This window comes from Grammomys surdaster, unplaced genomic scaffold, assembly GCF_004785775.1.
Source record: "Grammomys surdaster isolate TR1022 unplaced genomic scaffold, NIH_TR_1.0 363, whole genome shotgun sequence".
Lineage (NCBI taxonomy): Eukaryota > Metazoa > Chordata > Mammalia > Rodentia > Muridae > Grammomys > Grammomys surdaster.
The window spans coordinates 9,529,598-9,542,795 of NW_021604782.1; the positions used below are offsets into that span (position 1 = coordinate 9,529,598).

The 13,198-nt window shown below is 41.4% G+C and overlaps 1 protein-coding gene across 2 annotated transcripts in view; it reads left to right on the forward strand.

The window, feature by feature from the left end:
- Kiaa1958 (KIAA1958 ortholog) overlaps positions 1-13,198 on the forward strand; it is a 139,643-nt gene that overhangs the window by 68,339 nt on the left and 58,106 nt on the right. For both annotated transcript variants that reach the window (XM_028779949.1, XM_028779948.1), the window contains exon 2: positions 7,897-9,091. In XM_028779949.1, coding sequence (XP_028635782.1) covers positions 7,921-9,091 — 1,171 coding nt within the window. In that variant the 5' untranslated portion in view covers positions 7,897-7,920. The remainder of the gene's footprint in view (positions 1-7,896; positions 9,092-13,198) is intronic.

The following is a 13,198-nucleotide window of genomic DNA, read 5'->3' on the forward strand; positions in this document are numbered from 1 at the left end:
TGAGAGGATAACATCAATTATTCAGACACAATGGCTTTGGATATTAACTGTCCAGATTCTGTACCTGATAACCAGCTCTCCATGGGTGGAGAACACTATCTAGTGAAACCATAATCTGGGAAAAAAAACTTCCCATAATCTGCTAATGACAAGTAGGAAAGAAACGAGGAGCCATAGTAAACAAAGCAAGAATGGTAGAGGCAGCACCCTGAGAGTCTAAAGAAAGAGGGGTAGACAGCAGAGAGCAGCTCAGGGCTAGGGAGACCCGAGGCCCGGGGACTGGCAGTGGGCTTTCTTCATGTGCAGGATGCTGGTGAGGTTGACCAATGCCTTTGGGCTGGAGAGGGTGCCTCTTATCTTCATGTTGTTCTCAGAAATCTAGAACTGGACGCCTTTCGCTTACTTACAAGGTGGCCTTTAGCATCTAGGACAGATTCTTTGTTTGAAAGATATCATTGTGTTCTTAGTCTTGAACATCTGGGAAATGAAGCTGTGTAAATTTAGAGACAGTTTAAGAATACATATATCATTTATTGTGAGAAAGAATTTTCAGATTTTCTGTATACTGTACTTTTACTTTCCCACAGTCAGTAAAAGCATGAAGCATCATCTCAAATCATGCCTATTGATGGAAACACCATTTTTTAAAATTTCATATATTTTGCCCCTTCTCTTCCCTTCAACCTCTCCCAAGTCCCCCCTTTCTCAAATTCATAGCCTCTCTTTCTTTATTTTTTATTGTTTCATATGCATAAACACAATACCTGCTGAGTCTGTTTCGTGTCACTTATAGGTATATACTTTTAGGGCCCAACCACTTGATATTGGATAAGCAACTCAGAATTCAACCCTGGGGAAGACTAATTCTTCCTTTCTCAGTAGTGATTAATTGACTGTGGTTCTTCATGTAGGAATGGTGCTTTGTGAGAGTCCTCCTGTCCATGTTAGCTTTTCAACTGCTGTTGTTTAAGTTGCTCTATTGTTGAGACATGAGTGTAGTTTCCCTGCCAAGGGAAGTCTTGTAGCAGACTTCCTAGCCCTCTCCTCCTGTTCCTCGATTTTCCCTGAGTCTGAGGTGTAGCAGTAGTGCTGGAGATATAGCAGAGATGTTTCAGGCACCCGCTAAGTTGTTCTGTATATTTTTGACCAGTTGAGGCTTTCTGTAATGGACTCTGCCACTGCAAAGATAAGCTTCGTTGAGGAGGGTTCAGAGCTTCACTAATCTGTGCATATAAGAATGAGTATTAAGAATCCAGTAAAATATTATACTGGTTTGGAAAGGTAGCAGGTTTCATGGTCTCACCAGCCTCTGTAGTTGACTAAGTTTTCAGAACCTAACCTTCCTACTGAGTGGGGGTCCTTAGTTGGACTAGACAGTGGTTGGTTACCCCCAAGATAAACTGTGAAGTTGAACCTTTGGGGATATCTTGCTGTACTAGCCATTGTGATTATGACCTTCATAGCTGGGTAGGACCTTTGATTCCTTTCTCCCTTGACAGCATGGATAGTACCTTCTGACTAGGTAAAAGCTCATTCTCAGGGAGGAAGCCTTTGCGTCGGACTTTTTTCTCCCAGTCCTGTGTCAGAGAGTCTAGAACAGCACATATAATGTGATCTGGTGATGCAGCTAGTGGAAAGGCTGGTGTAATGCGATGCCCCTCTTATAACTGCCCTTTATCCTTCTCTGATGCCACAGAATGAAGACCTCTCTTCAGTGTAAACTGTAAAAACTTAAGACTGTGAATAATTAGATTCAAGTTTTGAAATATTGGGAATTTTTAAAAAGATTTTATTTATTTTTATGTGTTTAAGTGTTTTACCTATACAAATGTATCTGTATATAACCGCACTGCATGCTTGCCTGGTGCCTATGGATGCCAGGAGGAGGGCACTGGATCCTCTGGAACTGTAGCACTGGATCCTCTGGAACTGTAGTTAAGGACTGTTGTAAGGCACCTGCCATTTCAGGAGTCCAACCCTGATCCTCTGGAGCTGTGACCCAGCCTTGGTAGTTTTTTGTGAGGCATAATTAGTGAACAAGGTGTGAACGCATATCTCAGTGAGAGGGTGAGCAACACCAGAGCTGTTGTCCCCCACCTCCACCCACCCAGCTTCTTACCTTCTTTCTTAGTGTTCAGATCTGTTCTCTTCCTCCTCCCCCATCCACTCTTCTAGGCTGGCTGTTGTTACATCTCACTTGAATTCTAGTTTTGTCTCTTCATCCTATAATCAGAATGGCTTTAAAGTCACTCTCTTGCTTACAATCAAATAATGCTTGGCTGTTATTTCTACAACAAAGTCCAAAAAAACCCGTTCCCTGACCTGCAGTGCCTTTGTGGTTGGACGTACACTGGATCTACAGATGGATTAGGACACAGTCCTAATGTTGACTTTTGGAATACACTAATATGGTTTACCAACTTATTTATGACTTGCAAATGTTTTCTTACATCTTTATACTTTGATTTTTCCCTCACTGAGTAGCCCTGGCTGCTGAAACTCTATAAACTGGGCCAGCCATGAACTCAGAGAACCAAGCATCTGCGTCTACCTCCCAAGTGCTGGGATCAAAGGTGTGTGTTGTCACACCCGGCTTGCTTTCTATTTTTGAGTATAGAAGTCTTCAGCTCTTTTATTGGACTTATTTCTGTTGGTTTTGCAAAGTTTAGTAATGTTTTCCAGCAGTGTTTTGTGAATTCTCTTGGTCTGTAAACCTAAACAGCCCTGCCTTCCCTTTATGGATAGGAAAGGTCTGATTTCCTCCCCTCTTACGTGAGGCCTTCTCGGTCACTTCCTCAGTTTCGACTTCTCTCGGTGGCTAGGCCTCTCAGGGCAGTGTTGAGTAGAAGTGATAATAGGTGGACATTCATGTCACACTCACTCAGAGGAAATGATCCATTCTTCCACATTAAATGTAAATCTTGGCCACATATGTTCATAGATGTACTTTGTCCATTGGGGTTTCCCAACCATTATCAGTTTGCTAAGAGGATGCTTTTTCTGCTTTTGTTAAAGTGCTCTTTTGGATTTTCTCCTATAAACATTGAATTATGTTTGTTTGTTTGTTTGTTTATTTATCTGTTTATTTTTAATGTTCTGCCTTGCACTCCTGGGTGCTTAGTGACAATGTCTTACCTATATTTGCATTATTGGATTTCTTTTGTTAATGCTTTGTGAGGGAATTTTACACAAGCATTTGGAAGTAGTTATAATTTGTAACTTTATTACAATAACATCATCCATAAGGGTTACTCCTTAAAGCTAGTGCGTACTCCCTCCTCTCTTTTTATTTATTTATTTTTTTGGTTTTTCAAGACAAGGTTTCTCTATGTAGCCTTGGCTGCCCTGTAACTCACGCCATAGACCAGACTGGCCTTGAACTTAGAGATCCTCCTACCTCTGCCTCCTAAATTCTAGGATTAAAGGTATGTGCCACTGCCTCCCTCCCCTATCCTACTCCTTGTTTATTTACTTAGAAATAGGATTTTGCTATGCAGCCCAGGCTAGCCTCAAATTTACAACCTACATTCTTCAGCCTCCCCACTGCTGGTATCACAAGCATGTGCCTCAGCGCCCAACTTCCTGGTTTGTTGTTGTTGTTGCTGTTTTCTTCAAATATTTGCATATTTTAAAATTACTTTTCCCTAGAATTTACCAGTAAAACCATCAGAGCTTTTACTGAAGAACATTTAAAAATGAGTTTGTTGCAGAAATCTTATCTGTGAGCAACTGAGATCTGGTAGTTTTAAAACAAGCCATAGAAAAGGCTTTAAAGAGTTAGAACTTGTAAAGATTATCCAGCAGGTTGAAGCATCTGATGCCAACTGGAAGCCAGCTAGGTTTTCACTCCAGGTTGACTACTAGCTAGCTTTCTTGGGTTTGGGGAAAGTGGCATAATGCTTTTAGATCTGAATATTATTTTCTTTAAAAACAATTTTCCTTAAACTATTGAAAAAATTATCCTGTGGTCTGCCCTCACTCTTTAATTCAAGGTTGATAGTTCAGTTATATTGATGTGTAAAGGCATGTTAAGGGCTGGGGGAATGACTCAGTGGTAAAGCACCTGCTGCACTGCACAAGCGTAAGGCCCTCAGTTTGGATCCTTAGCACCCAGCTGTGATGATACACCTATAATCCTAGTGCTGGAGACAGGGGGATGTCTGTAGTTCATTGGCTAGAGAGCCAAGCCAAATCAACCAGCTGATTCAGTGAGAGACTCTGTCTCAAAGGAGGTGGGGGAACAGGATCTGGAGAGATAGCTCAGCAATTAAGAGCACTGGCTGCTCTTTCAGGGGACTTAGGTTCAGTTGTGGTACACAGATATACATGCAGACAAAGTGACAATATACATAAATAAAATAAATAGGATAGAGAAGCAATTGAGGAAGCCCCTCAGTGTCAGTCTTTGTCACCCACAGTCATGTATTACATCCATGTACATACACCACACACATACATGCAAATATATGCACATACACAACATGAAGACAAGCTTTCCATGTATCTGCTACCACGAAGAGACAGCTGGATACAGAGGCTGAAGGGGAGCAGGAGGAGCCAGAGGCCGCAAGAAGCAGGTAGTGCTGGGCAGTGTGTACCTGGGTCTCATTGATTCCACAGTGCTTGTGGCTCAGGACTGCTTTGTGGAAAGAAGGATTCTAAATATATTAAGGACTATGCCAAAGGCTGGGTGGTATTTCAGGACAAGTGTATAGTGCAGAGCCAAGCAAGGAGCAACCAGTCTCCAGAACATGTCCTTGGGTTCTTAAGGCAGTCTCCTTCAGTATGGTCTGTGGAACCCCAAATATTTACACCGTTTTACTTGGTTCCATTTCAGTGAACACTTTGCTTTTGAGTGGAGATCACCCAAGCAAAAGCAAGAGACTGACTTCAGTCTTCAAAGGACAATGCCAGTTGGGGATCCTTGCAGCTAATGCTCGCCCAGGTGGCTCCTAGGCATTTGCTCAAATACTTCACTGAGCAGGAGCTGAGGTTCCAGAAGGCAGCTCAGGCTGGAGGGTGGGAACAAGTCCTGGCTACTGCCTGAAGATGGGCTCTGCTCCAACAGAGGCTCCTTGCCAGGATGTTTGGAGCCCCTCTACAGAGAGTTAGCAGTAACCCTAGCTAGTCAGGGTCTCCCTATAGAAAAAGAATCTCCTGGTGCCTGCAAGCCCTGCCTTCTTAACATCTCCTTCCTGTGAAATGTAACAGGAAGGCTGATGTTGTCTCTGTTCCTCAGACCTGGAGTCTGGTGAAAGTCCTTGGAAGGTTTTCAGTCCGCCTTTACCCAGCTTCACCAAATCCTGTGAGTGCCTGGCTGATAACCTTACACTGAGGATGAGGACTACTCCAAATACTTGTTGGCTCTTGTTTGACCTCTGCTTGCCTGCCTCTTTCCCAGTTTGCTCCTAACAGAAGTTTCTAGGTCCAGGTCTGGTATGGCTTCTCACAAGAAAAGCAATGGTGAACCCACTTGGTTTGTGGTGAGGTTTGTGGTGAGCCCACTATGATGAGGGCAGAATTAATGGTGCAGGCTGAGTTGGGTGCTTCAAAATAAGTTTATTGAAAAGAATATATTGAAAATTATAGACAAATAAATTTAACTATAGGAGGTTATAGCTCTGATTCAGGCATAAATCTAAACAAATTAAACTTAAGTAAATTTGTAAAACAAACATAAATTCAAATCAACATTAATATGTCAGTGACCCACACTTGAGGCAAAATCCTTTTGCTGTTACTATGCTGGCTGGTTATGTTGGTACACACTGGTAGATACCCTGAAGAGGTAGAGGCAAGAGGATCATAGTTTGAAGCCAGTCAGCTTATACCTTTGAGGCTGGAGAGATGGCTTAGGGATTAAGAATCTGCACTACTCTTGCAGAGAAACCAGATTTGGTTCCCAGCACCCATATCAGGTGACTCAGGTACCTATAACTCCAGCTTTGGGAGAATCTGATGTCTTTGGCCTCCAAGGCACTACCACTCAACATGCATATACCTACACACACAGGCACACACACGCTTAATTTTAACAAATCTTTTTAAAATGCCAGAGATAGAATGTTATAAAGACGTACAACATAAGGTCAAATACTAGATCTGGTACTTACTTTGTGTGAGCTCCTTAATTTCTTCTCATTTGTAAAATTAAGGCACTAATCTAATTCACTAAATCAAATTATAATTATTTAAATAATTAGGTTGCTTATATGTCAGGCCCTATAACAGGGCCTGACAATAGTAATTGACTAATAAATATTAATATTAAGTGATTTCACATCATTGGTGTACAAATCTGTAGCTGGAAGCTGCTGGCAGTAGCCATGTACACCTTTAGTTCCAGCACTCAGGAGGCAGAAGCAGGGGGATCTCTGTGAGTTCTAGTGCATCCTGGTCTGCCGAGCTGGTTCCAGGACATTGAGAGCTACACAAAGAGACCCAAAGAGTCTCGAAGAGCACAAGACAAAAATCAAAAAACAGAAGAAAGAAAAAGAAATAGTATTGCCAGGTAGTGGTAGCACACAGAGAACACACACTTTAACCTCAGTACTCCAGAGAAGCAGAGGCAGGTGAATCTCTGAGTTTGAGGCCAGGATGGTCTACAGAGTGAGTTCCAGGACAGCCAGGGACACAGGGAGAAACCCTGTCTTGAAAAAAACAAAACAACCCTGTAGATGGTGTTGGACTTAATGTTAGAACATCTGTTTCTGAGTCTCAGATTTTGAGTTTAATAGTGCACGGAATGTCTCTTGCTTACCATATAGGGTGATGTTAAAACATTAGAAACTTGTCTACTAGTTTAGTGTAATCATATCTCACACATAAGTGGACTGACTCTTCCAGCCAGAAATCCTTCGGTTTTAGTATTTAGTGGCAAGTCACTTGGTAACTGTAGAATGCTGAGCATCTAGTTTATCAGCCATATGAGGTATGGAAAAATACCATGTGAAGACAGTTTAAGTTTTTGAGAATGACCAGGGCAGATAAAACAGGCATGGAGGTCTTTGTGTCTCCCTATCTAGCTCTCCTATCATCTGAAGACCCCACATGCCCTTTGCACTTTCCCTCCACATCCTTCTGTCCCTACTTAGAACCCAGCCAGGACTTATAGCCTCTGATTCCTACCGGTTAAGGAATGATTTAATCCTGTTTCAGTTGTCTATCCTTGGGGCCATCAGAAGGCTTTTTACCTCTAACTGAAATGAATGGTGTCATTTCAGGACTGTGGAAAGGCTGGGCTGTGTGGCTGGAGAGCCTGTTCTTGCTGCTTTGTGCACTGCCTGCTCTCACAGAAAAAATTTTTCTATTCTGTTCTTCTTTTTCCTCAAAGTGTTTGCTTGCTAAGTTTAGTGCCTCAGTCTCTCCGTGGATCTCAATTGCCTTGTTCTCTAGTGTCCAGCAGATTTGACCTTCCCACTCTGAGATAATGGATCACCCTACAACGGATCCACACTTTGTTTGCAGCTCTGCCGCCAGTAATGATATTTACTAGATGATGACGTTGAAGAGCAGTTCTCTTGGCTAATGCAAATAGTGCACACGTTTTCTGAAGGACTGAGCAAATGAGCCTCCTGTCACAACGGGAAGAGAATACAGCATGAGGAAACACACCCCTGCTCGCTGCCCCGCTTTTCTCTTCATTGTTTCTTTCTTTATTTGCAGGAATTGTAGTGATAAAGGAAGCTAACAATATTCTCTTGAAACTATCCTGTGTGGCCAGCTGGCTGTCTCCCCTTCCCATCCCTTGTTCCTATGCAGTGATGGTAGCTATGTGCAGCTTACAGGCACATTTCCTTTTTTATTCCAAATGATTAGAATTGGAAAAAAAAATGAACTGTGATGTGGGAGTGTCTTGGGTAATAACAGTTTTTCATTTTGATTATTTCCCTTTAGGAAAGACACTGCTGATCCTATAACATGGAGGATTGTCTTCATACCTCATCTGAGAATCTGTCCAAATTGGTCAGCTGGGCCCACAGCCATGGGACCATTTGCAGCCTCATTCCAAACCTGAAACACTTGCTTTCTGAAGGTTCCCATGGGAACCTGACTGCAATGTGGGGCTGTAGTGCTGGCCATGCGTACCACTGGCCACTAACAGCTACTTGCAGAGCTGGGTCCCAAGAGAGGGTTTGTTTCCAGGACAACCGAAGTTTTAATTCTGATAGTCCCAGTATAATTGGGGTGCCTTCCGAGACACAGACTAGCCCTGTGGAAAGGTACCCTGGGAGACCTGTGAAGGCAAAGCTGGACTGCAACCGGACCAGAGACTCTTGTGACTTCTCTTACTGCAGTGAGCCCTCTGAACTAGATGAAGCTGTCGAGGAGTATGAAGATGAGAACACGCTGTTTGACATGGTTTGTGAGTCTTCTGTTACAGATGAGGACAGTGACTTTGAACCCCAAACCCAGAGGCCTCAAAGCATTGCTCGCAAAAGACCAGGAATAGTCCCATCTGCCATCCATTCAAGTTCCCAGGGACAGATGGTTGATGAATGTAGTAATGATGTCATCATCAAGAAAATCAAGCAAGAGATTCCAGAAGATTATTACATTGTGGCAAATGCAGAGCTGACTGGAGGAGTAGATGGACCAGCCCTTTCATTGACACAGATGGCAAAACCCAAGCCCCAGACTCATGCTGGCCCCTCCTGTATAGGGTCTGCTAAACTGATTCCCCATGTAACATCTGCCATCAACACGGAATTAGACCCACACATTATGTCAGCATCCCCCTCTGTGATCTCCAGACCGATCATCCCAAAGACTGCTAGGGTATCTCTGGCTTCACCAAACAGAGGACCCCCTGGTGCCCATGGCACTGCCCACCAGGTGACCATGCAGATGCCTGTGAGCACATCACATCCTAACAAACAGATCAGTATTCCTTTGTCTGCCCTGCAGCTGCCTGGACAGGATGAGCAAGTTGCTTCGGAGGAGTTCCTGCCCCATTTGCCTAGCCAGGTCTCATCTTGTGAGATAGCCCTTTCTCCCTCTGTTAACACAGAGCCTGAAGTGAGCTCCAGTCAACAGCAGCCCCCTGTTGCTCCAACCATAACGACTGAAGCTACTGCACAATGCATTCCAGGTATGGAACTCGAGGTGACTGTAAGTCCCTCATCCGCGGACCTAAGAATTCTGCGCCGTCAGCACTTGTAAGACAGTTGGTTTAGTTTGCTAGGGTGCAGTCGTTTTCATTCTCAGGAAGATAGAAATAATGAAATAAATTACACGTAAGGAATACTATGAAGGAACGCCATCTGACGAAGACTGTCCATTCAGCAGATGCACCTTAGAGCTGAGATGGCAAATGTAAGAATGTGTTGTTGATGGCCAGACTTAAGGTTCATATCCAACTTTAGCCGAACTTCTTATAGTAAACTTCTTATTTTTGAAAAAATTCTTTCTCCTATTGGTATCAAGGTAGTTAAACCAACTGATATTGAATAAGATATGTAATAGATTTTTTTTTGGTTATTTATTTGAACCAATTTCTTATTGCCATTCATTTTAGTCAGTGTGAAGATTTAAACTGATTTTTTTTTACAAAGCAACAGGTAACTTCTTAAGCATTTGATCCTATCTTAAAATTTAATAGAATCAGATAACATATATTTCTGGAGTAGACCAGTTTAGCTCAGTGCGTTCTCATTTGACAGGCGTGTGGGATTATCATTCCTGACTGCTACCTCTACAGTTGTGATTCTAATGCCCTTTAGTTTAAATATGTTTGAGCTAGGATATAAAGGAGTTTGAAGCCCATACTTTGGAGTCCACAGTTCAAATCTAAAAGGATAGACGCAAGTCCTTTTATGGACAAAGGGTGAACAGGCACAGAGAACATAGGAATTAGAACTCTGTAGCACATTCAGTTCTTTTCAAAGGAGCCATGTGTTTAGGGGAAACAACTTCCCAGAATTAAGTTGTTTTTACAAATCCACATTTACAGTTTTAGTGTCAGCCAGAGGACTCCAGAGGGAACTTAGAACCGTTCTGTTACAGTCCTGCAATCAGTGGTGGCGCCTGCTGAGACTGTCATCTAGTTGCTTTGAAAAGTATGCTAGTTGAAAAATCATAGATTTTTATTTGGTTGTTTTTCTTAACAGTTTTATTGAAATGTGATTCATGTTTTATAAAAGACACCTTTTTCTTTTTAAAATGTATTTTGTGAATGTTTCTATGCATCTGTATGTGACTATCACATGTTTGATCAGTGCCCAAGGAGGTCAGAAATGAACGTTGGTTTGTGAATCATCATGTGGGTACTGGGAACTGAACCTTTGCAAGAGTAACAAGTGTTGCACTGAGCCACCTCTGACCACGAAAAGCACCTTTAAAGTGCTTGTGCCCCAACAGACGCCCTGTTCATTAGCAGTCACTCTTTCCTCAGTTCTTAAGGGCAGCAGCTATGTACTTTCTATGACTTTACTTATTCTATATATTTCATATAAACTATAACCTTTTGTGACTACTTTCTATGATTTAGTGTAGTATTTTCAGGACTAGTCCATATTAGAGAATTTTTATTGCCAAATAACATTTTACTATAAATATGTCATACTTTATTTTTCTTCAATTGATGGTCAGACAGTTGGCCTATTTCCACCTTTGGTCTGTTTGCTATTATGAACATTTATATACAAGTTATTATGTGAGCATTCACTGTGATTTTTTTGTGTGGGCATGGTAATGCCTGTAATTAGACCTCAGGGCGGGACTGCTAGGCCTATGCTCACTGTGTTTAAGTTTTTGAGAAGCCACTAACCTGCTTTCTAAAGATTTGATTTAAAGTCTTAGCACTAATGCACAAAGGTTCCTGTCTTTATGTGTGTCACCAACACATTATTTTCTGTCTTTTAAAAACTGTTCCTGTATTCCCAACACACAGGAGGCAGAGGTAGGCAAGTCTTTGTGAATTTGAGGCTAACTTTGGTCTACGTAGAAAGTTCTAAGCCACCCAGGGCTACATAAGAAGACCCTGTCTTAAAACATACAAACAAAAAAATTGCTATGTTATTGTGCCTGTATTGATTTAATAATTAATGATATTGAACTTTTTTTGTGTTCTTACTGGTCACACACACATATAAATGTGTGATGTGTGTGTGTGTGTGTATATATATATATACTTTTGAAAGTTTTCAGATTCTTTGCTCATTTTAAAGTTAGGTTCTCTTTTCTGGATATAAGTCCCTTACATGGTTTGGAAGTGTCCTCTCCTATTCTCTAGGTTCATACGCTCATTCATTCATTTATTCATTCATTCATTCATTCATTGTGTATTCATTCATATATTCGTTCTTCTGCACCTCCCTCTTACCCTCTTGTCCCACTCACCTCTCATAGGAAAGTCTTGAACTTCTGATTTTCTTTCCTCTAGACCTCCCAAGGACTAGAATTAAAGGCATGACCATGCCCAATTATGTTTTTTTCTTTAAAGTACTTTATACTTTAATTATTGTATAATCCTGTAGACATAGGCCAATCTTCACATTGCAGTACACATGTTTATCAGGCAGCAAACATCTTTATACAAGGAAATATCATTTTTAATATATGGAGGGTATAAGTAGTACTTTTCACTTAAAAGGTTGATTTATCCCCTCATTTTTTTTTAAAAAAAAAAAAAAAAGGGAGACAACCTGGCAGCATTTTCTATATTCTCAAATTATAGTTAATGATACAATTCAAAAATACATTTTTAGAGTTGTCTGATGTGTTCACCAGTGTACTAAGGCTGTTGCTTTGATCCACACTCGCCTGTGAAGCACCTGTGGAACACAGCTGTAAACCACATTTGAATGTTGCTGAATAATGATTTAGAAAAGACATTCAGCCTACTTGAAGAAGACATGGGGTTTGTTTTGTATTTTTCTAGACAGGATTTCTCTGTGTAGCCCTGACCATCCTTGAACTCACTCTATAGACCCTGCTGACCTCAAACAAGATTTACCTATCTCTGCCTTCCCAGTGCTGGGATTAAAGGCCTGGGCCACCATAGCCCAGCAAAGAAGTGGTTTTAATTCTTTCTTTAGTACACATATTACATGCATTAGGGTTCTCTCTCTCTCTCTCTCTCTCTCTCTCTCTCTCTCTCTCATTGAAATTGCACCTCTTATATCAGCTATAAAAATTAGGCATCACTAAAGATAGCATATGATGCACATCCAGCCATAAATTGATCTGACATACTGTCACAGAGAATTCGTTTGGCCTAGAGTAGAATGTTCAAGAAAAGCACTCTGAAGAGCCAGTAATGGCAGGTTTCCAAGGTGGTTTTTGTGTTTTGGCCCACCATTCTGTGGAACGATACCAAATTTCAGCATGCTATTGGCTTCAGAGAAACTGGACTGGAAACAGTAGTGGGATTAATAAAAACCTAATTGACACTTCTGTTTTTGTGAGAGTTACATAAATTTAACATAATTCACCTTTACTTCCTAGAGCCCAACCTAGGTTCTATAGTCTAAATTTTAAATTTTAGCTTATTTACTTATCTGTATATTTATATATACTTGACCATATACACAAACAAAAGTATGTGATGACAGTATAAGTGGACTCTACACAGTTAATGTATTAAGCACAATTGAGACTAAACAAAAGAGAAAAGCCATGGGGGAAAATCAGCCAAAATTAAGGACAGGCACTTGAATACCTTGGAATCGTTTAGATGAGGCATATTGTGTCATGAGTTACATTTTCATGTTTGTTTCTTAAGTATACTCACGTATAGCCTCCTGTGAAGTTTTACTGGCTAGTTTTATGCAACTAGACACAAGCTAGAGTAATCCTATCAAAGGGAGCCTCAGTTGAGAACAATTTTCTGTTAGATACGGCTGCAAGCAAGTCTGTAGGGCATTTTCTTTATTCCCCAACTTGCTTTTGGTCATAGTGTTTCATCATAGAAACAGTAACCCTAATAGGACAAAAAGTAATATTATTAATCTGACAGGATTTAGAATCACCTAGGAGACACACTTTTCCAGGAAGGATTAACTGAGGAAGAAAGACCTACTCTGATGTGATTGGCACCATCCATTGGCTGCGGGTGGGGGCTGACCTAATAAGAAGAGAGAGCCAGGTACACACCAGCACTCCCCCTTCTCTGCTCTATGTTCTTCAAGCAGTTGCCACAGGCTTCCATTGCCAAGGAGCCACCTACAACCATGCCTTCTCCACCATAATGGACTGT